General features: G+C 53.5%; 1 protein-coding gene across 2 annotated transcripts in view; it reads left to right on the top strand.

Moving 5' to 3' along the window:
• Positions 1 to 24,497, top strand: part of RALY (RALY heterogeneous nuclear ribonucleoprotein) — a 118,529-nt gene that overhangs the window by 81,075 nt on the left and 12,957 nt on the right. For both annotated transcript variants that reach the window (XM_051802813.1, XM_051802811.1), the window contains one exon: positions 20,542 to 20,806. In XM_051802813.1, the coding sequence (XP_051658773.1) occupies positions 20,551 to 20,806 (256 nt within the window). In that variant the 5' untranslated portion in view covers positions 20,542 to 20,550. The remainder of the gene's footprint in view (positions 1 to 20,541; positions 20,807 to 24,497) is intronic.

Genomic DNA, 24,497 nt, shown 5'->3' with positions numbered 1-24,497 from the left:
CTGCCTTCAACCCTCGTGCTCCCCAGAGCCACCAGCAGCTCCTGAGGCAGCTGGAGAGTGTTTGAAAAGCAGCAGAATCGTAGAATTGTTTAGTTTGGAAAAGACCTCTAAAACCATCACATCCAACTGTTCCCCCAGCACTGCCAATGCCACCCCAAAACCATTTCCCCACGTGCCTTCTGAACCCCTCCAGAGATGGGGACTCCACCACTGCCCTGGGCAGCTGTGCCAGTGCCTGACCACCCGCTCAGGCAAGAAATGTTTCCCTGTACCCAGCCTAAACCTCCCCTGGCACAGCTTGAGGCTCTTTCCTCTATTCCTGTCCCTTGTTCCGTGGGAGCAGAGCCCGACCCCCACCTGACTCCCCCAGGCAGTTGTGGAGAGCAAGGTCCCCCCTGAGCCTCCTTTTTTCCAGGCTGAGCCCCCCCAGCTCCCTCAGCTGCTCCTGCTGCTCCAGCCCCTTCCCAGCTCCGTCCCCTTCCCTGGACACACTCCAGCCCCTCAGTGTCCTTCTTGTCATGAGGGGCCCAAAACTGATCCCAGGATTTCAGGGGGGCCCTCATCAGAGCCCAGCACAGGGGTTGGTCACTGCCCTGGTCCTGCTGGACACATTATGGCTGATAAATTGGTGACAACCTCAGGAATAAATCAGGAGCAACTCATAGAAAGCAGCAGAGTCTTGCCACCTCCAAAATGAGGGTAATGAGGGAGAGCGAGCCCAGCAGCACTGATAGGGAATGATTACAGTGACTATTGATTTTTCTGGAGGAGTGAATCACAGATCAGATTAGGAGGTACAGCCCCTCTCTGCAAGGCACAGTGCAAGTGATCCGAGGGGCAGTCTTGGCTCCAGCAACCTTCTGATCATGGTCAGGCTTTGGGAACTGGAAACCCCCATGGAGCATCCTTGCTGCCACCTTCTCAGCTTTACATGGGGGATTTTGGAATTTAATTGAAACATCTGAAACCACTGGATTCCGTTAACAGCCCTAATCTGCCTTAATTTAACTGTGCATGGGGGTTTTGAAGTGTAAGTAGGTTAACAGGTTTAATACTCCAGACCCTCTGGCATGGACCTGTTTTCATTCTGGTTTCTGGCATTGCAGGGGAGCCTGAGCTCCATAAACATGTCTGTCAGGATTTACACCTCTCTGCACCCCTGTTGAGACTTCAAAACAGACTCTGGGTTACCTGTTTGCAGTGGGCTGGTTGTGCTGGTCCCAGCTGGGAGCCAGGAGCACCAGTGAGGGCTCTGCAGTGCTGAGGGAGGTTTAGCTCTGCTGCTGCTCCCGGTGTTGGAGCTGTCAGGGACCATCAGGGGTGTGTTCCTTGGTGGGATTGCACATCACACACCTGCCCATCTCCCCAGGAGACTCAGTGCTGTGTCAGCAGTGTGGGGAGGGAGGGATTGGATCGAGGATGTCGATGCTGTCTGGTGGAAATCTGGCTGTGTCTGTATTGGAACAAAACTCCTGAATCAGTTAAAAAACACTTTTGTGCATCTCAGGTTGTCAACCATTTTTATTATAGAGACCCAAACCCTTCTCACTTGCTCTTTCCCTTTAGATTCATGTTTGCTTCCTACTGCTCTGCACCAAAGCACCTGGACTGTGGGTGGATTTTAGGAGCAGAAGGAAAGTGTGACCCCAGTCCTGCTCTTCTCTGTGAGAGAGAAGTTGGTTACAGACTGACACATCAAAGATCATTTAAAATGGCTTGTTGCCTGGACATTACACACCCCTCCTCCTCCTCCTCCTGATCCAGCCCTTGCAGTAATTCAGAGGAGCTCCAGGGGTGGTGGGTGGTCCCAGTGCCATCACTGCAGGGCTCTGCCTGTGGCACAGGGACACCAGCTTGGCCCAGGTTCAGTTGTACCAACCTGTTCCATGGCTCAGGGAAGTACCTGTGTTAGGGGAAGAGCCCTTCATCCACCCAAACCTGCCTTCCAAGCACTTGGCATCTCCCAGGAGTGCATCCTCCTGTCTGTGCGTGCCAAGAGCACAGGGCTGCTCTGCCTTGGTGACCTGAGAGGGACAAGGAGTCACCTGTAGGAAAGTCCCTTCAGCCCTGGGGGTGTGAATCTCCCTCTGACCATCTTGGTTTGTCTGTCCAGTGCAAGGGAGGCTGGGTGTGCTCTGGGGTGGTGCTCATGGGGGATGGTGGACACAGCAACTCAAAGCATCCCTTCTGCACCTCCAGAAGGTGTCAGGGCTGGATGGAGCACCCTTGGGAGCCTGGGCAGAAGTGACCACCCTCTGCACTGTGGGGTGGTGAGGGATGGCACAGGTTGCCCAGAGAAGCTGTGGCTGCCCCATCCCTGGGAGTGTCCAAGGCCAGGTTGGACAGGGCTTGGAGCAGCCTGGGGTAATGGAAGGTGTCCCTGCCCATGGCAGGGGTGGGATTGGATGAGCTTTAAGGTCCCTTCCAACCCAACCCATTCTGTGGTTCTGTGACATATGAGGCACAAGCAGAGCAGATGCCTCCAGGGGTTGGGGCTGTTCCAGACTGTCTCAGCAGGGTTGCAGGGAGGGGTCTTGCTGTGAATCCCTTTTAGTGCTGGGCCTGAGGGGGTGTCCAGAAGTGCTGCAGGGTGTGCAGTGTTGGGGGGCATTTGGAGATGGTCTCTACAAAACCCACAAAGATGGGAAGTGTCTGGAGGGGCCATATGAGGAGCAGCTGAGGGCACTTGATGTGTTCAACCTGGAGAAGAGGAGACTGAGGGCAGAGCTCATCAGGGGCAGCTCCAATCTCTGCTCCCTGTGAGCAGTGACAGGACCCAGGGAACGGCTGGAGCTGTGTCAGGGCAGGCTCAGGTTGGATCTCAGGAAAAGGTCCTTCCCCCAGAGGGTGGTTGGCACTGACCAGGCTCCCCAGGGCAGTGGGCACAGCCCCAAGGCTGCCAGAGCTCCAGGAGGGTTTGGACAAGGCTCTGAGGGACAGGGTGGGATTGTTGGGGTGTCTGTGCAGGGCCAGGAGTTGGACTGGATGATCCTGGTGGGTCTCCCCCAGCTCAGGAGATTCTGTGAGGATGAAGCTTTCACTGGAGGCACACACACACTGCTGGGCTTCCTGGGCTTACAGGATTATCTGGGCTGCACAAGTCAGCAGGGACTGAGGATGGAGAAATCCAGGCTTGAAATGGCCAGCACAGAAAAGCAGCTGCCCTGGGAGTCACTGCTCCCTCTGCAGGAGCTGCATTGAGGGCCAAGGAGAAACCTGCAGAACCAAGGGGGGACATCTCTGGGAGCTGGTCCCCAAGGCCAGGATCCTGCAGCCTCTGCAGCACCATCAGTCCTTCTCTTCCCCTCTCTGTGCCTGGGGAGAACGGAGAGGGAAGAACATATTCCTGACTTGTAAACCCCAGTTTGGAAAGTCTCCAAGAGTTCTTTCCACCACCTGCTTTCTACAGGCTCAGTTAAATTTTGGTTTAACCAGGGCTGGATATTTAACTGGCCCGAGATACCAGTTAATATGGGAAAAGCAAAACCCTCCCAGGAGGGAGGGTGAGGGTGAAAGGAAGGAGAGAGCTTGGCAGGGTGTTGCCAGTGCTGAACTAAAACACTGCCCATATGTCTGTGAAAATAAGGTATCTGCACTTTATTCCTTCTGCAGGAGCTCCAGTGGGACCTTTTCCATGCTTTGAGAGTAGTGTTCAGCCTACCCCAAAATACAATTTTTAGTCAATGAACTACTCATCTGGAAATGTTCTTCCCAGCTTTACTCTAGCAGTGCTTTGTCTGTTGTGTTCATAAAACCATGTTCTCTGCCACCCTGATACCCCCATTCACTCTCTTCACCTCATTTACAAAGGAGCAGAGGAGAGATGCTTTGTCTCTGCACCATCTAAAATATATATTAGTACTTCCACATGGCATGGGCCAAGCATTTTACTGGTCAAATAACCTTGCTTCAGGATAAAATTTTCCCACTTTCCTGTAGGAGAAAATCCTCGTGTTGTAAATTAAGACCTTGGTATTTTCTAAAGCCCCTCACTTTCCTGCCTCATCATTTATAAGCTTCTAATCCCTTTAATCTTCCTAGTCAGGAGAGGTTCAGGCAGCAGGGAGCTTTGTAAAGGTGTGGGGATCTCACCAAATTCCTGTGTAATGCCCTCCTGCTCCGTGCTCTGGGTGACTCTGAGGTGACACTTTACCCAGCTGAGGGAGGGAGATCACGGCAGGGCAGTTCCCAGAGGGTGGGATAATGATTCCATGAGCTGGAAGCTGGTTAAGAACAAACCAGCTTTCTAAACCCTTTCCTCTCCCATCTTCTGGGAGTTTTACCCATCTTCACCACGGCACATTTGGGATGGACCATCCACCTCCTTCACTGCACAGCACCAGGGACAGGGACAGGGACAGGGACAGGGACAGGGACAGGGACAGGGACAGTGCTGCTGTGCTGCCCTTGGCAGGTGACAAACTCCACATGACAAACTGGAGGCACAATCTGTGCAGAGCATCAAGGTGGCCAAATTTGAGCTTGGCTGCAATTTCTACATCTGGACCTATTTAATGCTGGTATTTGCCCATCTCCTCCTCCTCCTCCAGCCACATTTCATTTCCCAGAGGCTTAAACTGATCAGTAGAGAGAACAGAGCAACTTCCAGAGGTGTTGTGTTGCCCAGATGGACAACTAACTCAAAAGGGCAGACCTGAAATGTGAAGGTGGCAGGAATTGTCTCGTCCATGGCTCAGTCATGGAGCTTCTGCTCAGCAGTTCTGGTGGTTTTTCCAGAGGTTCTGTTTCCCAGAAGCAGGTGCCTCCCTGGTGGGGCTGGCTGGGTGCTGCTGGAGGGACACCTCCCTCTTTAGCCAAGTCTCCATCCAAGCTGATGTTTTACTGTTCAGGTTTCATAGTGAAACATAGTCAAACATCTTAAAGGAGTCTGAGATTATTGATACTCTTGCCACCTCTCTAAACCCAGCTTGGGATCTTACTGTGAAATGGTCTCTCTTGACTGAAAGTGTGCATGAGGTGACTGGCATTAGTGGTCTTACAGATTTTATCTACAGCAGGTACCACTGGCACCATTTGCATTTACAGGTGGCTTTTCAGGTGGTTCACAGCCATGAAATCTTCGTGACTTTGCCTTCAAAAGCAGCTCCTGTGGACTGTGGCACGGGGAGGTTGCAGATCACAGTGAAAGAAGGAGGATTTCTCCCAGAGTTCCCATGTGAGGTGCTCCAAAGGGTGAGGTTTCCAGCTCCTTACATGAAGGATCATCACCCTTCATGCAGAGCCCTCCCAGTTTCAGCTGTGCTTCCAAACTGGCAGCCAGTCACAGGGACAAAATGCTTGTGAGGCACAGAGACAAAAAATTAAATAACTTCTAGGAAGTGACTGCAGGGATATTTATTCCTCCCCACTCATGAGCCAGAGGTCCTCTGGGCAAGGAGTGCTGTGGGAAACACCTCTGCAAAGCCAGGAAGACCCACACAACTTTGGGAATTCTTCCTTTGGAAAACAAATGTTTTGGATGGCCTGATATGCTAAAGCTGGTGTGGAGCCCCATGAGCTGCAGGTAGCAGAAAACAAGGCATCCTTCTCTCCCCATCACATCTCTGGTCCATCCCAACACTCCCACGGGGCACTGGGCTCATGGAGCTGCAGGATGTTCCCATGGGTGGGAATCCTCAGCCAGGGGGGCTCTGTGGGGGACCAGTTCCCTCAGGGCAGGTCAAGGCAGACCCCTGAGGTCCAACATATTCAGTAGGTGATGAAGAGTCTCCTGAACCCACCTGGCCTCTTCCAGAAATCCAGCGGTTTCTCCAAGCTCCTGGAGATCCCCTGCCTCACAGCAGCTGATGGAGAGAGTTCTGGCCTTTACCTCCCTCACCCTCTTCACCAGTTTGGTTTTTAAAAAAATGAGCATTTTTCAAATAAACACCCTTTTCTCTTTATTCCTGCCATGTCTGAGGGACGTGGTTCAGAGGTGCACTTGGCAGTGTTGGGTTAATGATTGGACTCAGTGATCTTAGAGGGCTTTTCCAACCCAGATAATTCTGTGATTTTAAGATTCTAAAGTGGTCAGGGGACCTTTGTTCTTGTCCACTGCAAAGGCATCATGGGAGTTGTGGTTTGCAAAATCCAGACAGGTTTCACAGCATCACCTGGTCCCCAGTGGGTTCCCAGTACAGCCATTAAATGGGAGTGCCAAATGCTGCCCTGCTACCACTACAGACTCCACCCTCAAAGAACCAAGAGCTGCCACTGTGACCTAACAAAATTGAAGTCTTGTGGGTGAAGGAGGGTTAGGAAAACACTTCAAAATGGAATTTCCTTGCTTTCTCTGTCTCTAGTGTTGGTGTGGTGCAGTAGTGAGTCCCTAAGCAGTAACCACGTGGTGTAGGGAGCTGTTGGCATGTCTCAGGCTCCTTTATAAAATATAAATGAATAACATTATAAAGCCTCCTTGCCTTTCCCAGAGCCAGACTCTCACCAGAGCACAAGGGCTTGTGGGTGCCATGCCTGGGGATGTATCACTGTGTGTTCCCATGCACATCCACCACCCTGGCCAGGGGGAAGACGAGGGAAGGGCTGAAACCCCAGCACAGTGAACCACAAAGTTTCATAAACCACCTCAAATTCCCCATCTGACTTCATCAGTTCCAGCTCATCAGAGAGCCCGTGCTGGCTCTGGGCTGTGGGCACAGCCATGCCAGGAGCCCCCTGGTTATTTATGGCGAGGGGCAGCAGGAGGACACAGTTCACAGGCAGCTCATTTAGCACCTGCAGATGAGCACTCACAGAGGGAGCCAGTGTGGGTTGGCTGCTCAGGGTTTATCCATGAGGGTCAGTAGGAGATTCCCTGTGGGGATCATCATCCATCACACTGGAACAAGCCCTGGGCATCTGAGAGCTGAGCCCAAGCCTTGAGCATGCGTGGAGCTCTGGAGCAGGAGCAGCCTTCCTGGTGTCTGCCCTCCTGGGGGATGGAAAGAACGGAGGCAAACTCATCCAGGCAGGGCAGGGGGAACTCAAGGTTATGAAAATGAAATCATTCTTCTTCTTTTGCTTTTCCAGTGACTGCTAGTGTTAAAATGAGTAACTGTGGAGCAGCCGTTTCCAGACAGATCTGTTCCTGCTCACAGCTCCTGGTGACACTCAGACACCCTGTGCAGGCAGGAAAGCAAACAGAGCTGAACGTCTTGGGGGAGACCTCAAAGGTCTGTGGGTCAGTGGTGGGAGACACAGTCCCAGGCAGCCAGTTTTACTGATAAAAGATCCGTTTTGATGGGGTTAAATAGGATAAAATAGGGTGAATAGGATAAATGCCTCACTGCCTCCTGTGCATGGGCAGTGAGGGTGAATGAGGGATAATCAGACTTTGGGCATGAGGGTGTCAGGCACACACAGGGGACCCAAAGGCTGTTCTTTGTCACCTCTGCTGGTGTTCCAGGCAGTGGTGGGGTGTTGGCCACTGCCAGATGCAGCACACAGAGCTCCTGGCACAGCCATGTGGTCCGTGGTGGCAGCCCCACAACTGCACTGCCACGGCCCTGCTGTGGTGTGGCTCCTCCAGGGCACCTCAGTGGGCTCTGGCAGGGGAAAGTTTGGAGGGAAGCCCATCTCAAAGGTTTAAGTGACACGTTTTGTCGTCTGGGAAAGCAAAGTTTGCCACTGTGAGTGCTCCCTCCACCAGGCCCAACAAATTAAGGCCAAACAGGCAGTAAATGTCCATGGGCCATTACCCCTCTCACAGAGGAGGCTGTGTGATGAGGGCCAAATTGCCATTTAATGGGATCTAATTGATTTTATAAGCTGTTGTGTTAACAAGAAGCTCTCCAGTGTCCCCTGCCATCCCCCAGGCAGTTTGACACGTGGGCTGTGCCCTTCCCCAGGGCTGGGAGAGCTCTGGGAGAGCTCTGGGAGCTGCTGACAGGCACCTGCTCTGCTGTGACCCCCACCCTGGGGCTGGGGGCTGCAGAGGCCTGCAGAGCTTCCACCTCCCAGCCACGGCTCAGGGCTGGTAGCCTGGCTTCCCTGCGGGGTTTGGGAGCCTGGTGTGAGTGGGAGCAGCAGGGGTGCCTGCCTGCTGCAGGGAAGCTGTTCAGCATCCCATGGGAAGGGCAAGGTCGAGCAGCCTGTGTGGGTGAGGAGTTGCAGGGTCCTCACGGAGCACGGCAGTGCTTGGGGCCAGCACTGGCCCCTGCCCTGGCAGGAAAATTTGACTTTAAGTGGATGCCTCCATCAGGATGATCCATGGGGAGCATCCCCCATCCCAGAGCAGAGCCAGCAGGCCGTGGCAGTGCTGCTGGCTGGGGTGACAGAGGTGGCCCTGGCTCTGGTGCCACGGACAACACCAGCTGCTCTCCCGGCAAACGGGCTCTGCAGGCTTCATCCTCCTCCTCCTCCACAGGAGAGGGGATGCTGGTCGTGTCCCCTGGCCCCAGCCCTCAGCTCCTGCAGCCCTTTCAGCTGTGTCCTCCTCCCCAAATGGAGATGCTCCTCCTCCCCAAAGGTTTAATGAACGCTGATAAAGCCACATGCAAAGTGTCTGTTGTCCCTCAGCCTGGTGCTGTGGCAGGGACCCCCCAGCTCTGATGGTTCCAGCAGCTGTGGGGGTATTTCAGTTGGTTTTTATTTAGGAATTCGGTGGGTCCCTGGTAATTGGAATGTGGCAACTCTTCACACATAACAGATGAGACGGCCCTGGTGGGGATTTGTCACTGCTTCACTCCCCTCTGGCAAGAAGGGTATATAAGTCACAGCTGACAAATCTTTTAATGACTTTTAAACTTCATTTACAGAAAAGAACGACCATAATCAACAAACAGTGATGGGCTACTAATCTTGCTGTGTTAAAAAGGGGGCCTGTGTCTTCAGCCCCTGGCGTGGGAGCTGGGAAGGGAAGGGAGGGGTGATGCTGTCCCATAGAAGGCCTGGCAGGGTGTGAAGGGATGAAAACAGGAGTCCCAAGAGTGCTGGCAGTCCTGAGCCATCCCACATCGTGGTATGCACGACTGGCAGGGTGACACTGATGGAGGATGAGAGCACAGATGACGTCCCTTCATCCCTGGCTTTGGCCCAGCACCCGCTGACGTCGGTGGGAAATCCCCAGCCCATCAGTGTGGAGGGTGGCACAGCACCCAGGAGCAGCTGTGCCCTCCACAAAGCCAGGCTTTCCTTTGCTCCCTGCATCCACAGAGAGCTGGAGAGGCACAGAGCAGTGGATGGGGAGCAGGATTTGTTGTTTTCCAGGAGGAAAAGGAATGGCTGCCAGCATAGGTCTTGAGTTGGCACCTGGAGCAGCTCAGCTGCTTTCCAGGTCTCCCTCCCCTGTCCCTGCAGGCTGCACCCCATCTGAGGTGCTTTCCTCGGGGAGAGGGTGGAGCCTCAGAGGTGGCATTCAGCAAAATCCCACCTCAAGTGAAGTGGGAGCCACATCCCAACAGCTCTGCAGAGATTTGTGTCTTAATCATTTATGTCATTCTCCTATTGAATGTGTCTGAAATAATTTTGAGAGGCAAAATTAACTCCGAGAGAGGAAAGGAGGATGTCAAACCCCTCAGCTGGTGAAGAACTGATGGTTGCTGTGCCAAGGACCTGCAGCTTCCCCTTTCCTGGGCTCCCTAAGGCTCCTCATCCCATGTCCTGCTCCCACTGCCACCAGCTCAATCCCTGGAAGTCTGGCTTTGGTGACACCCATGATGTGGAGCCCTTTAGCAAGTGAGAGGACAGTCAGGTGGTTTGGAAAACATGGACAAGCATTTTGGAGGAGCAGTCTGGTCTGGGCCCCAGGGACCCCTTTGATGTGCTCCCCCAGGATCCTCAGCTCAGGACTTTGCTGAGTCTCCTGGTGGTTGGGCCTTTGCTAAAATCCCCAGGGGCAGGAAGCACGTGGAGACACAGAAATTCTGATTTCTCCTCATCACTCAGAAGAACCAGGCAGAGCCCTCATGGCTTGGAAGAGGCAGGGCTGGGGGAGGAGCAGGACCAGTTTGGCTGGGAACAGCAGCACTGGGGTGTTAAAGAAGCCCTGGCATCACAGTGCAGGACTTCAGCTTAGGAGATGGGGCTGGTGGTTGGACTCGATGATCTGAGAGGTCCTGTCCCACCCCAGTGATTCTGTGATCCTTTGAGACACCAGCAGAGCTCAGGCAGAATGGGGTCAGCAGGGCTCCACCTGCAGCAGCTCCTCTTTGGGAGCTGGGTGGCCCTGGCAGGGGATCAAATCAACTGGTGGTGGGTTGGCAGCATGAAATGGGGTCCCTCCTGGAGCCCAGGTTTTCCCTCTAGTTCAGTGTTGCCCCGTGGTAAGAGATCCACGTGTCCTTCCCGCAGGAAGGTGGGACATGGCCCAACACTGGAGCCTGGGAGTATGGGAAATAAAAATACGTTTTTTATAGGTGTATAGTGAAGTTGTAAGATATCCAAGTTCAAAAAAAGCCTGGACTTGAGTATCAGGGTCTTTTTCGGCCAGATAAGGGAAATGCAAGAGTTCTTAAAAATCTTTTGGGGCCATTTTGTACAAAAGGGTTCTTTTCCCTCTTTGGGCTAAGAACAAAGGAAGATCCATCATCCTTGACAGGGGACACCTTGCAGCCAATCAGAATAAAAGGAAAGCCCCTTTTTCAGAGAAAAGAAACCTTTTTAGGCAAAAATGAATATATTAAACTTACCTGAAAGAGTGGGATTTTGTGAAACTATAAAATGTATAAGATGTAAGGCCTGAGTTTATGCTGTCTTTCTAAATTTAAAAGAGGAGTATTTCTCACAGGAGGACTCTTGGACATGGCCAGAGGGGTTTGGGATGAGGAGGAGAGCACTGGGCTCATGGAGTGGGACACGAGGCTCCTCTGTGGCCAGACTGGGAGCCCTGCTCTCCCAGCCCTCCCTGCCAGGAGATGCTGAAAGCAGCAGAACAATGGCAGTTCATTAACAGCTAAGAAAGTTCCTGGTGACTTCACTTGTTTTTCCTCATAAATAAATCATTTGCTGTTAAAACAACAATTGGGCTGCAGGGGGGGGTTGGTCATTAAGGAACATCAAGTCAATGGGCAGCTGATGAGAACCTGTCTCCACTGTGTGCCAGTGGGAGGGGGGCCATGGAAACATTGCCTTTTCCTGTTAGGCTGGGAATGATAAAGAATTAAAGAATAATTCTCAAGAAATTAGTCATGGCCAGCCATTAATGAGCATCTCAGTAACACACTAATGAGCTGGCTTCAGATGCCTGTAAAAAAGGCCTTTAATTAGATTAATACATGTAGCATTGTCCATCACCCTGTAGGTAATCATCAGGTTTTGCACCAGTGGGAATACAGATGATATTCTGTTTAATTGCTGGTGCCTTTTCATTCTCTTCCTTTCTTTTTTTTCTTTTAAATATTCTTTCCTCCAAAGAATTCTGTTTCTGTTCTCGAACATAACCTAAATGTTATCCATGGAATTCTGCATCTGAAAGGGCTGCCAGACTGGGCTTATCTGATTCAATTGACCTTTAAAATTTATTTTGCTGCTGTCAAAAAGAATGTTGGTCTATTCAGGAGAGATTTCCGGGGCGATTAGAAGCAGAGACTCCAGAAAACTCTACTTGTTGCACAGGCTGCAATCAGAGGACAGTCTTAGTTGGGGTGGGCTTTTAGGAGAAAAGTGCCTTAATTTAAAATATGTTTTCATGGAAAAGCAGAGTCCAGAAGAGTTCAGTGTGAATGGGGAGACCATGTTCAAGTAGACAGTAAAGGAACTGCTGAGGAGCTCCTTCTCACAGGGTGATGAAACCCAGGGATTGATCCCTGTAGGCTTCAGAAGATGCCTTAATTCCTGCTTCTAGCTCAGTGCTGACAGTGAGATTTCTTTTTTGACCTCGTATCCTGTCAGGACTCCCATGTTTTAGGTGCAGTTTTGTTAGTGTGGGAGTGGAGACACAAATTTAACCCCCCAAGGTTGCTACCTGCATGAGCATCCTCATCAGAGGATGACAGACATCCTGGTTTTCAAAGGAATTCTGCTCTGAGCTGCAGGGCAGGACTGAGGCTCAGGGCACTTGGGGTGCTCCTCACTGTCCCATTGCTCTGCTGGTGGGACAGTGTTGGTCTGATGTGGCCCAAAGAGAGGCTTTGGCCTTGTCAAGCAGATGGAGATGTTGGATTCCCCATCCCTGGAAGTGTCCAAGGCCAGGTTGGACGGGGCTTGGAGCAACCTGGGCTAGTGGAAGGTGTCCCTGCCCATGGCAGGGGGTGGAACAAGTCAGTCTTTAAAGGTCCCTTCCAACACAAACCATTCCATAATTCTTTGGGATAAAACATTACCTGCAAAGGTGATGTAGAGGAGCAGCTCTAGCAGGACCCCACACCTGAGCAATGAGCTGTGCAGTGTTTGGAGGGAGCCCCAGATCTGTGGAGACACACAGGGAGAGGAGCAGGGCTGCTCCAAGGGCTGCCTGGATGGATCTCAGTGTCCAGCTGAGGTCATCCCTTTATCACACTTATTAGGAAGGATTTAAAGCTCTAATGAATAGATTTTTAAGCTTCTACAGGCATGGATAATATGTTGGACAGATGGTAACGAGCCACAGCTATAAACTATGTGCTTGACCTGATAGACTTTGTGACCACTGCACCTTTAACAGCTGATTAAATACTTATTACAACAGCTATTGATTATTTATGGCTCCTTCATGAAGGATTTCAGTTGCACTGAAATTGAAACCTGAACCAGGTTTTCAAAGGATTGGCAGGATTTCTCTGGTTCAAAATGACTTGTTTTAGTCAAAAATTAATAAAGGGAGACTCTGCACAGCAAGATGGAGAGTTGAGGGAGGTCTGTGAGGGAGCTGATTCTGCTCACAGACAGTCTGAATGCGTGGGATGGTGCAGCCTCCACCCGGGCAGGGGAAGGGGACAGGGTGGGGAGCAGCTCCCCCCTCACTCACCCCATAAATTGGGAGCTGAGTGCTCAGTGGGACAGGCACTGAGGGCAGTCAGGAACAGTCCCAGGAGTTTCCAGGTGCTTGCAAAGGCAGGAATGTCTGGATGTTCTCCCAGGGGGTGCAGAGGCACCACCACCTCTGTCCTTATGGGCTGCCCAGAGCTGGGACAGTGCTGGTGTCTCCCTTCAGGTCAGGTGTTTACAGGATTTCATTCTTCCAAGGGAAACAGAGTGGAAACCAGGCTGAAACTGGGCTGAAACTGGGCTGAAACTGGGCTCCCTGAGCTGCCTGCTCAGAGGGGGAGCCTCTGCAGGGGCTGGGAGTGATGGCCACTGACAGAACCTGACCCAGGACAGGGCTGGGCTTAGCCAGGTGGGAGCCTGATGGCCTCAAGCAGTGCCAGGAAAGGCTTAGATTGGATGTTAGGAAAAAATTCCTCATGGAAAGGGTTATCAAGCACTGGGACAGGCTGCCCAGGGCAGTGGTGGAGTCACCATCACTGGGAGTGCTGGAATAGCCCCTGGGACATGGTTTAGTGATGACCATGGAGGTGGTGCTGGGTTGATGGTTGGACTTGGTGTTTTTAGAGGTCTTTTGCAGCCCTAATGGTTCTGTGATCTGCAAGGTGGAGCCCTGGGAAATGTTTGGAAAAATTCCCAGACCCTTGTCTGCCTGGAGGGGGGACAGCCCAAAACAGCACTCAAGGACCCCCTCCCTCTGCAGTGAGAGGATCCTCCCTCACTGGGATGTGCTTGGTTGCACTTTAAAGGGGGAACAAGATTTGCAAAGGGACCCCCCAGCTTCAGACCCAGCTAGTCTGGCTCCTGCTGAGCTCATCTCCAGCTCTCAGCATAGCAGAGATTTCCCCAAAAGACAGCCCTGGTGCTGCAGAACCAGTCTAAGAATTGTGACATCTTTGTCTGTGCCCTTTTTTTAATAACTTCCTGGTCCTTTAACAATTCTGTCTGGTAGAATCAAAGCTGTTCTCCCCAGAAAAGGCAAGAACTGGTTTCCTCCCAGTTTCTGCTATTTATTGAAGCTCAGCAGTGAAGAGGGTCCTCCTGCTCCCCTGAGCCCTCCGGGTTTCTGTGCAGGACTTGGGGACTCAGATGTTATTAAAAAGATTGCAGGGTTTGTGTTGGTTATTAAACCAACATTTCAGAGCCTGGCTCTGCTGTTTGGGGACTCACTAGCAAATTACTCAGGGCTCTCTGGGGGGGAAGATGATTGGCACTGGAGCTGCTGGAGCCCGTGATTCCGAGCTCATGTGCAGTTCTGTGCTCTCGGTGGGGCTGTGCAGTGCCATCAGGGGAGTCCCTCTGCCTTGCAGCTGGCCATGTTTCTCTTTAAAACTGCCTTTTTTCACCTCAAGGGACCGTTTTAGTCAGAAAACAGGTTGCCCAGAGAAGCTGTGGCTGCCCCATCCCTGGAAGTGTCCAAGGCCAGGTTGGACAGGGCTTGGAGCAACCTGGGCTGGTGGAAGATGTCCCTGCCCATGGCAGGGGGTGGAATGAGATGAGCTTCAAGGTCCCTTCCAAACCAAACCAGGAAGGAAGGAAGGAACCAACCAACCAGCTCACTTCTGGCAATCTCATCCCTAAGTCTCCTTATGTCTTTGGGGGCATTTGGCAGCAGGAAGTGTCACTGTGATGTGTCTGTGGCCCCTGGTGAGGCTGGTGGCACACAGCCCTCCACCCCAGACCTCTCCTGTCTGAGCCTCAGTTTCCCTTGCAGAAAACAGGGATAATCCTAGTACTCTGTCCTTGATGTTCTCTGGGGTCCTACAGGGAAAGGACCCCTTTGTACATTCATTTATTCATGTCCAAGTGCCATTCCTAGTTGCCTTTTGTCTTGTTCTCTTTTCCAACTCAAGTCCATCTCGTTGCAGTTGTGGGTTGGGGGCTGAAAGGTGAAAGGAGAGCTGTGGAAATGCATCAGCTGATGACAGTGATGGTTGTTAGAATGTCCATCTGTACCCAGGAATAGGTGTCTCTGCTCTGTGTGTGGTTTTAACCAGACACATCACCAAGATGCTCTGGCTCAGGCTCTCTGCTTTTTGCATGGCATATCAAAGCTCTAGTGGCTGGAGAGGACACTGTTCCACAGCTGAAGAGCTGTGGAGGGGGCACTGAGCCACCATGGTGGTGGCTGTGCTGGATTTAGTCTGGACACAGCACAGAGTGCCCTGGAATGCAGTGGGGGGGGAGTGTGAAATGTTAACAGTGATGACTAAAATGTCCTTCTCCAGTTTTTACAGTCGGGGGCCAAGAAGTGGTGTAAAATAACTACTGTGCCTGAGGGGAACCAGAAATGAGTGGGACAGAGAAGACAAGGGAGGCTGTTTTCTCCAGGGAATGCTGGGCTTGCACGAGCAGCAGAAGAGCCCTTTGCACGGGGTGTTTGAGCACTGAGGGGTTTATAACATGCAAAGTGAGACTTGGGCAGGCACTGGGAGACCCCAAAAGCTCCAAGCAGTGCTGTGCTGGAAGCCCCAGCTCCCCAGCCTTGGCCTTCCCAGCCCTCCCTGCCAAATCCCTGCCTGTGCAGGGCCAGCAGTGTGTGGGCAGATGGCCCTGGGAGAGGATCCCATCTGCAGAGGCGGCGGGTTCCCACTGGCTCCTTCCCAAGCCCTTCCCAGCAGCACAGCCCTCACCTTGCCTGACCTTGGCTTTGCCATCTGGTGGCCCCGTCCCATCGTCATCAACTCCAGGCACAGCTCCTGCACAGACCTGCCGTGTCCCGACACGGCCCCGGAGCCACCGGGGCTTCCTAGGGAAGGCTGTGCCCAGGGAGGGGGTGCTGAGCACCCCAACCCATCACCCCTCCCTGCAACGAGGGGTGAGAGTCACTGCTCTCATCTCCAGCCTCCAGGGCCGAAGGCTTTATGGGATTGTTGGGACTGAGCATCCCAGGTGGGGAGGAGAGGAGACAGCACAGGAGAGACAGCACAGTCACTGTCACTGCCATGTGACATCCCTGAACCCCCAGGGACAGCCAGGGGGTCACAGCAGGGCTGGTGTGTCCCTGGGCTAGCAAGACCACCCAGGGGACAAGCAGAGCACTTGCTGGTCCAGCTGCAGGGAGTGTGTGGGAAGGTCACAGGAGCCAGAGGGAGGTGGGGATGGGCAGCAGGGACCTGGAGAGCTGCAGGTTCCCTTTCACCCCCCCACCTCCATGGCAGCCAAGGTTTTACCTGGGAGATGCCTTAGGAGATGTCCCTCTGCAGCTGAAGGTCCATCTGGTACCTTCGTGCCCACCTGAGAAACAACTTCACCCAGGTCTTTAATTTTTAAAGCAAACCTGTCCATTGACAGCTGCAGAGCTGGCTCATGTTGCACCTGCTGAGAGGGGACACACAGCTCACCAGATCTGGGGGAAAACACACCTTTATCCCCCCATCCTACCCCATCCTGCCTGAATCCTCCAACCAGCCTGTTCTATCCCACACACAGAGGCAGCTCAACCCACAGCCCTCCTGCACAGGCTGAAGGAGCTCAGCCCCTGATGGAACTGGAGTGTGCAGCTGCAAACAGCTGGGCAGAGCTTCAGGCTGTTGTGGATAACACCTGCCTGGGCTGGTCAGTCCTTGGGAAGGGTTTGGGCTTCCCCTGATTTGGGGGAGCAGCAGTAAAAAGCTCTTCAGTGATGGGGTGTGAAAGCAGAGCCAGGAGTGTGTGTGATTGGAACACTGGATTTAATTTTGAGGAAGAGAAAACATTCCTCCTGCCTGCAGCTGGGCCACACCTCTTTTGCTTTCTGTGGCAAAGTATGTGGCACACACCCCTCCACCCCAGACCTCTCCTGTCTGGGCAGTTTCCCTTGCAGAAAACAGGGATAATCCCAGTTCCCTGTTCTTGGAGTTTTCTGGGGTACAGGTCAAGAACCCCTTTACATTCATTTATTCGTGTCCAAGTATCATTCCTGGTTGCCTTGACATGGCAAGTTGCCTTGACACTTGCCTAGGATGTGGCATGGTTGGTGTCTGCCCTAACTTCAGGAAGGCTTTTGACATGGTCTCCTGCAGTGTCCAGATGGGGTACAAGCCTGGATGGGTGGCTCCCAGAGCAGTGCAAGCTGGATGTGGTGGGCTCCAAGGGCAGGGAGAAGGGCTCATACTCTGCCCAGAGGCCAGTTGTGAGGGCAGCTCCTCCAGGAACTGGGAATGGGGGAAAGGAGGGCCGTGGGTACACAGTAAAATGGGTGGGAGACTTGCATAGAGTCTGGCAAATAAGCAAGGATGGAAAAGTGGGAATGCATCATCTGGAGTGGAGGCAGCTAAGGGGGGCCGAGGGTGTCCGTGTGGCATGGCCTGGGGTGGGTGACAGAGATGCCAGGGCAGGTTTGCTCTGAAACAGAAGTTACAGGCAGCTACAGCTGGGAGCTCCAGGAGTGCCCAAGTGTAAAGGCACGTGCTGAGGTCACTGGGGAGTGACATCCCTGAATCCCCAGGGCAGGGACACCAGGGGGTCACAGCAGGTCTGGTGTGTCCTTGGGGTAGCAAGACCACCCAGGCCACCTGGCTGCAGATACCCCACATGTGTGCAGGCTCTCTGAAGGTCCCACACAGCCCCAGCCAGTCCCAGCACGTCTAGGATGGAGATTCCCTGGGGACTGGCCATGCCAGAACAGCCTCCAGCTGGGATTTGTGCAGGTACTCGGGATTTCTGTCCCTGAGGCTCAAGCTGGGAACCCAGAGGGACCAAACTGCTGGAAAACCCCTCCATTTCTCTCCATCTGCACCAGGAATGGGGCAGTTTCCTTTGTGAATCTCTTCCAGATGGCACTGCAAATATAAATTAAAATAGAGACCATTAAACAAAGGCGAGTTTCTGATTTGGAAGTTGGAGCAACCTGAAGAAGTTGGGCACCACTTGCCAAAGGTTGAGAGTTGAAGTCACTTAGATTCCTTTAAAAGTCCTGTCCTTTGGCTCTTTTTCCTGGTGTTTTTAGGAACACTCTGTCTACCAGGAACTGTTTTGAAAGTAATAAAACAAAAGTCTCTGGCTCTTCTAATCCATAAGCGTGAAAGGGAAGATGCAGCAAGCCAGAACTCAGACAAAGCCTAACTCTTTTTCTGATTGGATTTAGCAGGAAGATTATTTCCAGTCTCACTGGCAGGTTAATGGAGTCTCAGGGGTTGGAGCCAGATGAGATTTATTGTGGAGCCTCATCCTCACACAGAGGCTCAGACTTGCCAACTGCCTCCAGTGCTCTGGACGGCTTTAAAGGATGAAAGGGATCGAGTGTCCAGCTCCCAGATGGAAAAGGTGGAGGTGTGCCCGTGGATCTGGGCTGTGCAGAGCTCACTGGTGGGGTTGCTGTTGCAGCACCCTGTGGCTCCCCGGGTGGGCTCTGCCTCTGGGGTGGGTGACTCTCCTCCCTTGGCTCTGTCCTGGACCGAAGTTCCAAATCCTGGGAATACAGAGCAAGTGCTGCTGAGCCCGGCCCCGCTGCTGCTTGTCTGTGTGGGTCCAGCTGCCCTCGGGCAAAACGGGGCTGTGGGCAGGAGCAGCCCCCGCTGGGTATCCCGGGGAACAGCATCCATCACCTGAGGAGCCGAGATGGGGCTGCCCTGGCAATGGGTGTGGTGATGCTCTGCCCCCAGACAGGCTTAAGAGGAGACAGAAATCCTGTGGGGAAGATCTGTGCGGGAGAGGACAAGGAAGGAGGAGGACAGGGGTTTTTGGAAAGTGTTGGATGCCACCCCAGAATGTTGTGGCTTTTTCCCAGGCTCTGCCTGCCGGGTGGGAAGTGTAGGAAAGGTAACTCTGGTTTAGGCTCAGCACTGACTGGCTTGGTGTCAGTGCCTCGGGCAGGCTGGGCTGTGGGCAAGCAGAGCCTGCCAGGGCTTGGGCACAGGGTGACAGGGTCCACAGGGGCTGCATCCATCCAGCCAGGCAGCTGCCACTGTCCCCAGCTCGGACCAAGCTGCTCAGACTTGGGCTTTGAGCCCACAGAGCCAAACCCCCAAAGCCAGGCAGGGCTGTAGCTCTGCCCCAGTGCCAGGGCAGACGCTGGGGATCACCAGGGAGGGCACTCCATGGTAGCAGTGCATCCCCTGTGCCAGCCTTGGGGACCTCCAGAAGTTGTGGGCACCCTGGTGGTGTTGCCCTTGGTGGTAGGAGCACCTGTGGGTGCTGCTGGAAGGGGATGGGGAAGAGCAGCACCTCAATGTGCATCGTAAAACATCTTACCTGGATCCCAAGTAAATCTGCAGCACAGCAGCGATCCCAAAGCATCCCCGTGTGTCTGGAAGGGGAAAATGAAGCTGATCTCTTTGGCCAGCTGTGGGTTTTGCTGCAGGAGGGGGAGCAGGCAGCCTTAGGGCAGCCAACCTGGCTTTGATTTCACACAGCGTCCAGTCCTGTCCCTTGGTCATCAGTCCTCGGGGGGAAACCCCTTCTCGGGGGCTGCCCATGAGCCACTCGAGGCAAGAAACTTGGAGGCTCGTGCCGTGCAGCCATGGGAAGGGCTTGGAGTGGCTCCCAGCCGATCTGGCTGAGGGCTCTGGGATTTCCAGGCTAACAGTGACACCTCCTGTTTGAAGCACAGAACCCAGCTCGAAGCCCAGGCAGTGCCGTGCAGGTGCCACACAGGAGCACAGGGGCTGCTGCTTCACTGCTCAGATCTCTTTGTTTGCATCCAGAAAACTCGAGTCCTCTTCCAGGTGTGAGAGGGGACCTGTGGGGACAAGGCTGTACCTGTGTGTGATGAGAGTTGGGCTGTACTGGGAAGTTGGTGGCAGGGGAAAGGCTGCAAAAGTGGGCATGAACCAAGGTGCTGAATGCAAACTGCTTCAAAAAGAGCAGCTCTTTGAATGGTAATTAGGTATAGAGAGGTAAAAGCTTTTGTATAACGGCATTAAAGATGTAAAATTTATTTAAATCTTGCTTTCTCCCCTAAAAACCTTAGAATCATAGAATACCCTGAGCTGGAAGGGACCCAGTGGGGTCCAACTCCTGGCCCTGCACAGGATCAGCCAAGTGTCAGCCTTGTCAGTGGGTTTCCAGCAAGAGTTTAGAACTGACTGTGCTGGTTGCCTGGCAGGAAGGATCCCCTGGAGGTGGGATCCCCTGGAGGTGGGATCCCCTGGAGGTGGGATCTCCTGAAGGTGGGATCCCCTGGAGGTGGGATCCCCTGGAGGTGGGATCCCCCAAAGGTGGGATCTCCTGGAGGTGGGATCCCCCGGAGGTGGGATCCCCTGGAGGTGGGATCCCCCAGAGGTGGGATCTCCTGGAGGTGGGATCCCCCGGAGGTGGGATCTCCTGGAGGTGGGATCCCCTGGAGGTGGGATCCCCCAGAGGTGGGATCTCCTGGAGGTGGGATCCCCCGGAGGTGGGATCTCCTGGAGGTGGGATCCCCTGGAGGTGGGATCCTCTGGAGGTGGGATCCCCTGGAGGTGGGATCCTCTACAGGTGGGATCCTCTGGAGGTGGGATCCCCTGGAGGTGGGATCCCCTGGAGGTGGGATCCCCTGGGGGTGGGATCCCTCTGCTGATGAAGTTGAAGAGCTGGTTGAAGTTGTTGCTAGTTGAAGACCGGCTGAAGTTGAGGAGCTGGTTCCCTCACTCCAGGCTCACTGAGAGATTTGTCCCCTCTCCCTTCCTGTGAGCCACTGACACTCCCCTTGGCACGCCCTCCTGACCCCCCAATTCCTTCTTCCAGGCGTCCAAGATGTCGCTGAAGGTGCAGACGAGCAACATCACGAACAAGAATGACCCCAAGTCCATCAACTCCCGGGTGTTCATCGGCAACCTCAACACGGCCGTGGTGAAGAAGTCGGATGTGGAGACCATCTTCTCCAAGTACGGGCGGGTGGTGGGCTGCTCCGTGCACAAGGGCTACGCCTTCGTGCAGTACTCCAACGAGAGGCACGCGCGCGCCGCCGTGCTGGGCGAGAACGGCCGCGTCCTGGCGGGGCAGACCCTGGGTGAGTAGCTCCTGAGACCGCTCCGGGTGCCCGGGGGCGGCGTGGGTTGGTGGGTCTGTAGATAAAATTTGGTCAAACAGCCCTGCTGGTGAGCCACGAGGGGTGGGAGGGACTGCCCTGCTTTCTGAGCTCCTCAGACACAGGGGTCAGGGTGTGGCTGGGTCCAGCATTGGCCTCAGATTAGCACAGAATCAACCGGGTTGGAAAAGATCTCTGAGGTCATCAAGTCCAGCTTTTGACCCAACACCACCTTCTCTGCTAGACCATGGCACTGATGCCACATCCAGTCTCTTCTTAAACACCTCCAGGAACAGTGAATCCACCCCCTCCCTGGGCAGCCCATTCCAGTGGCTGAGCACTCTCTCTGTAAAAAATTTCTTCCCAATATCCACCCTAAACCTCCCCTGGCACAGCTTCAGATCCAACCTTCTTGTCCTACTGCTGGTTCCTGGGAGAAGAGACCAACCCCCCACCAGCCACAACCTCCTGTCAGGGAGTTGCAGAGTTACGTCAACATTTTGAATTTAAGGAGTTACAGAGGTGGGATTGAACTGCTTTTGTCCCGCAGGTTTTAATGACTGGCAAAATGAGAGCATTTATATCAAATGAATCATTTATCATTACAAGTGATCAGACAAAAGATCTTAATCAAAATCATTTACTACACAATATAAAAGCTAAAACTACCAGTAGTAAGATAAGATAGGACAGTGCACTATATTGAAGCAATTACTGAGGCAATTATATTAAAGCTGGCAAAAAGAAATAATTATTCAGTAGGGATTTGATGTAACTCACCCAGACCAGTGGTGGCACAGTTCCACAGGGGGTGGTCAAGGGGTGGGCAGTGCCAGGTCAAGCTTAGACATGGATGTGCAGATGGTGTCCAGTGATGGTGAGCAGGTCACAGATGACCTGGGGATGACCGAGCAGGGCCGTGGTGACAAGGCAGGTCTGGGGCAGGGTCAGCAGGATCCATGGCTGTGGCAGAGCTGGAGACCAGCACTCCAACACCACCACCCAGGCAGGGGCCAAAGGCTCCCATGTGGAATGGGGTCAGAAATGAAGCTGCTCGTGGCCAAGCAGGCACATCAGTGCCCTCAGGGCTTTGACATTGTGGCCCAAAAACTCATGTGTGGGCTGTGACTGTAGAAGCTAAGGCACAGTTCTGAATCTTCCCATGTCCTTGTCGTGGAACTGATGGGTGGGAAAAGACATTGTGTGGTATCAAAGAAAGGACAAGGGGGAATGGTTTCAAACTGACAATGCAGGGTTAGATGGGATATTAGGAAGAAATTCTTCCCTGTGAGGGTGGGGAGGCCCTGGCACAGGTTGCCCAGAGAAGCTGTGGCTGCCCCTGGATCCCTGGAAGTGTCCAAGGCCAGGTTGGACAGGGCTTGGAGCAACCTGGGCTGGTGGAAGGTGTCCCTGCCCATGGCGGGGGGTGGAATGAGATGAGTTTTAAGGTCCCTTCCAACCCAAACCATTCCATGATTCAATGATTCCCTTCCTGGACCAGGCCCTTAGCCTGCCAGGGGAGGTGATAGTCTGACTCAGCCCAGCTCAGCCCAACTTTAGCCAGCCCATGTTAAATGAGAGAACTTCCCCCATGTTGCACTGTTGTGGGATGAGAACTAACAAGCAAACCCCCTGGGCTGCTCCCAGCTGCAGCCTTGGTTTGCATATTGCTCTGAAGTGTCTCATGCTGAGAAGCTCTTGTCACCAGCTCCAAGCTGAGAATTGGAACTGGAGACAGTATTTTTAATGAAAAGTGGTGATTTCCAAGGCTGCTGCAGGCAGTGGGCACTGGGCACCAAGGAAAGCAATTTGCAGCCCATTCCCACCCTGCTCCTGGCCCAGCAGTCTGAAATGAGAAGCTTCCTGCTCGAGCTGATCTGTGAAACAATGTGCTGCTCCAGCTGGGGTTTTTCTGGAGAGGAGAAACTTCTTTTCACTTCTCTAATGGTCCAGAGAGCGGAGCTGCAGCCAAGGCCAAGCACATGTGCCAGGGATGCTCCCAGCCCAGTGAATGCCCACATGTGCAGGCTGTAGGTAGGATGGAGAGGGCCTTGGGGAGAAAAGGGGCTCCTTGTGATGCTCCACAGAGATACAGGAGACAGGCAGCACTTGCCCATTTAGCTGAAGAGAGAGATGAAAAGTTTGCCATGATAGGAACCTCTTTCTCCTCTCAGTGCTGGTCCCAAACTCTGGCATTCCAAGGAAAAGGACTGTATTAGAGCTGGGTGTCCTGTACATGTCCTGGACAAGGTGGAAATTCAGCTCCCTTTCATCTGCCTTCCCTTCATGGGCCACTCTTGCCACTAAAGAGCTCAGCAGGCTTCCCACTGCTGTCCTTGGGGGAGTGTAAACACTGGGATACTCCCCTTCCAGGAGAACCCAGCAGAGAAGGGCTGAGCAATGTGATTGGAAAATCGAGGTTGAAAGTCTTCCCCTAAAAGGAGGAGTGATGGTCGTGCAGGAACATGGAGGGGGAGGACAAGGGTGGGACTGGCTGAAAAGACTGTCCCTGCTTTTGTTCATGGCAGGGTTTGGGGGTCCTTTGAGGTGATGGTCAAAGTTCCCTGCCCAGGTGGGCAGCAGGAGGGTGAGCGTTGTGCCCTGGCAGCCCCAGCCAGTGAGTTCAGCAGGATGAGCTGTGGAAGAGCTGCAGCCCAGCCCTGCCAGGCTGCCTTTGGGTGTGCCAGGAGCTCAGGGGGGATCATGGCCACACAGTCACCTGTCCCCAGTGCCAGCTCGTGTCCCTGGGGTGACAATGTCCAGCACACGCCAGGGTGGATGAGCAGAGCAAACAGCATCCTCCTGGCTCTCATCTCATCTCTCATCTCAGGCTGAGGCCTTTAGGAGCAGTTCTACCATTTCTTCTTTTATTTTCCTTACCAGATATGCAAGCGATCCAACTTGCATTTTAATTGATCAACAAGTTACTGAAAGCATCACAAAACCACAGCTGCAGCCCCTCCTGTGCTGGGACATGGGCTGCTCTGCCAGGCAAGTCCTGGCAACCTCTGTGCCTTCTCCAGATGCTCCCAGACCCCCCAGTCGTTGCAGGAGGCAGGTGCCATTCCTGTGGGGAGCTCTGCACTGGAAGGTGGGCCCACAGCATCCCCTCACCCTGCCAGCTGGCTGCACAAAGCACAACCTCCCTGTGGGAGCAGGTGCCTGGATATGAGCAGGAGGGATCCATACTGCCTTTGGGGGGGGCAGATGGATTCAGGGATGCAGAGGAGGCAACCAGAAAGGGAATGAGATGCAAAATCTGTCCTGGGTGATGTGAAGGCTGAGCTCTTATCTCTCCTTTTTCACTATTAGGGGAATCCTGTGGGATCTGAGTGCCCATCACCACTAGAGCTGAGAGTATGAATTCCCTGCTCTGGCTGCAGGTGGCTGTGAAGGCTCCACAGGGCTCTTTGCAGCACTGGGGAACACCAGTTGTCCTTCTCCACCTCTGGGCTTTCACTGCCTCTCCCCTGAAGGTGCTGATCAGCCTGGTGCTGGAATTACCTTCCCCCTTCACCAGAGGAGTGAGTGGCAGCTGGCAAGATGCACCCTGATGGCAAAAAGGGGTCACAGCCAGGGAACTGGGGCTGGGCAGGGTTCTGGGATGCACTAAGGAAGGCTTCATTCCTCTCTCCCTCAGAGCAAAGAGCCCTGCCAGCAGCACTGTGTGGCT

This window comes from Manacus candei, unplaced genomic scaffold (genome assembly GCF_025592945.1).
Source record: "Manacus candei isolate 608988 ecotype Guabito, Panama unplaced genomic scaffold, ASM2559294v1 h1tg000057l, whole genome shotgun sequence".
In the NCBI taxonomy this organism is placed as follows: Eukaryota; Metazoa; Chordata; class Aves; order Passeriformes; family Pipridae; genus Manacus; species Manacus candei.
Note: the sequence above shows the minus strand (reverse complement) of the source record. Positions and strands in the feature narration are given on the sequence as shown.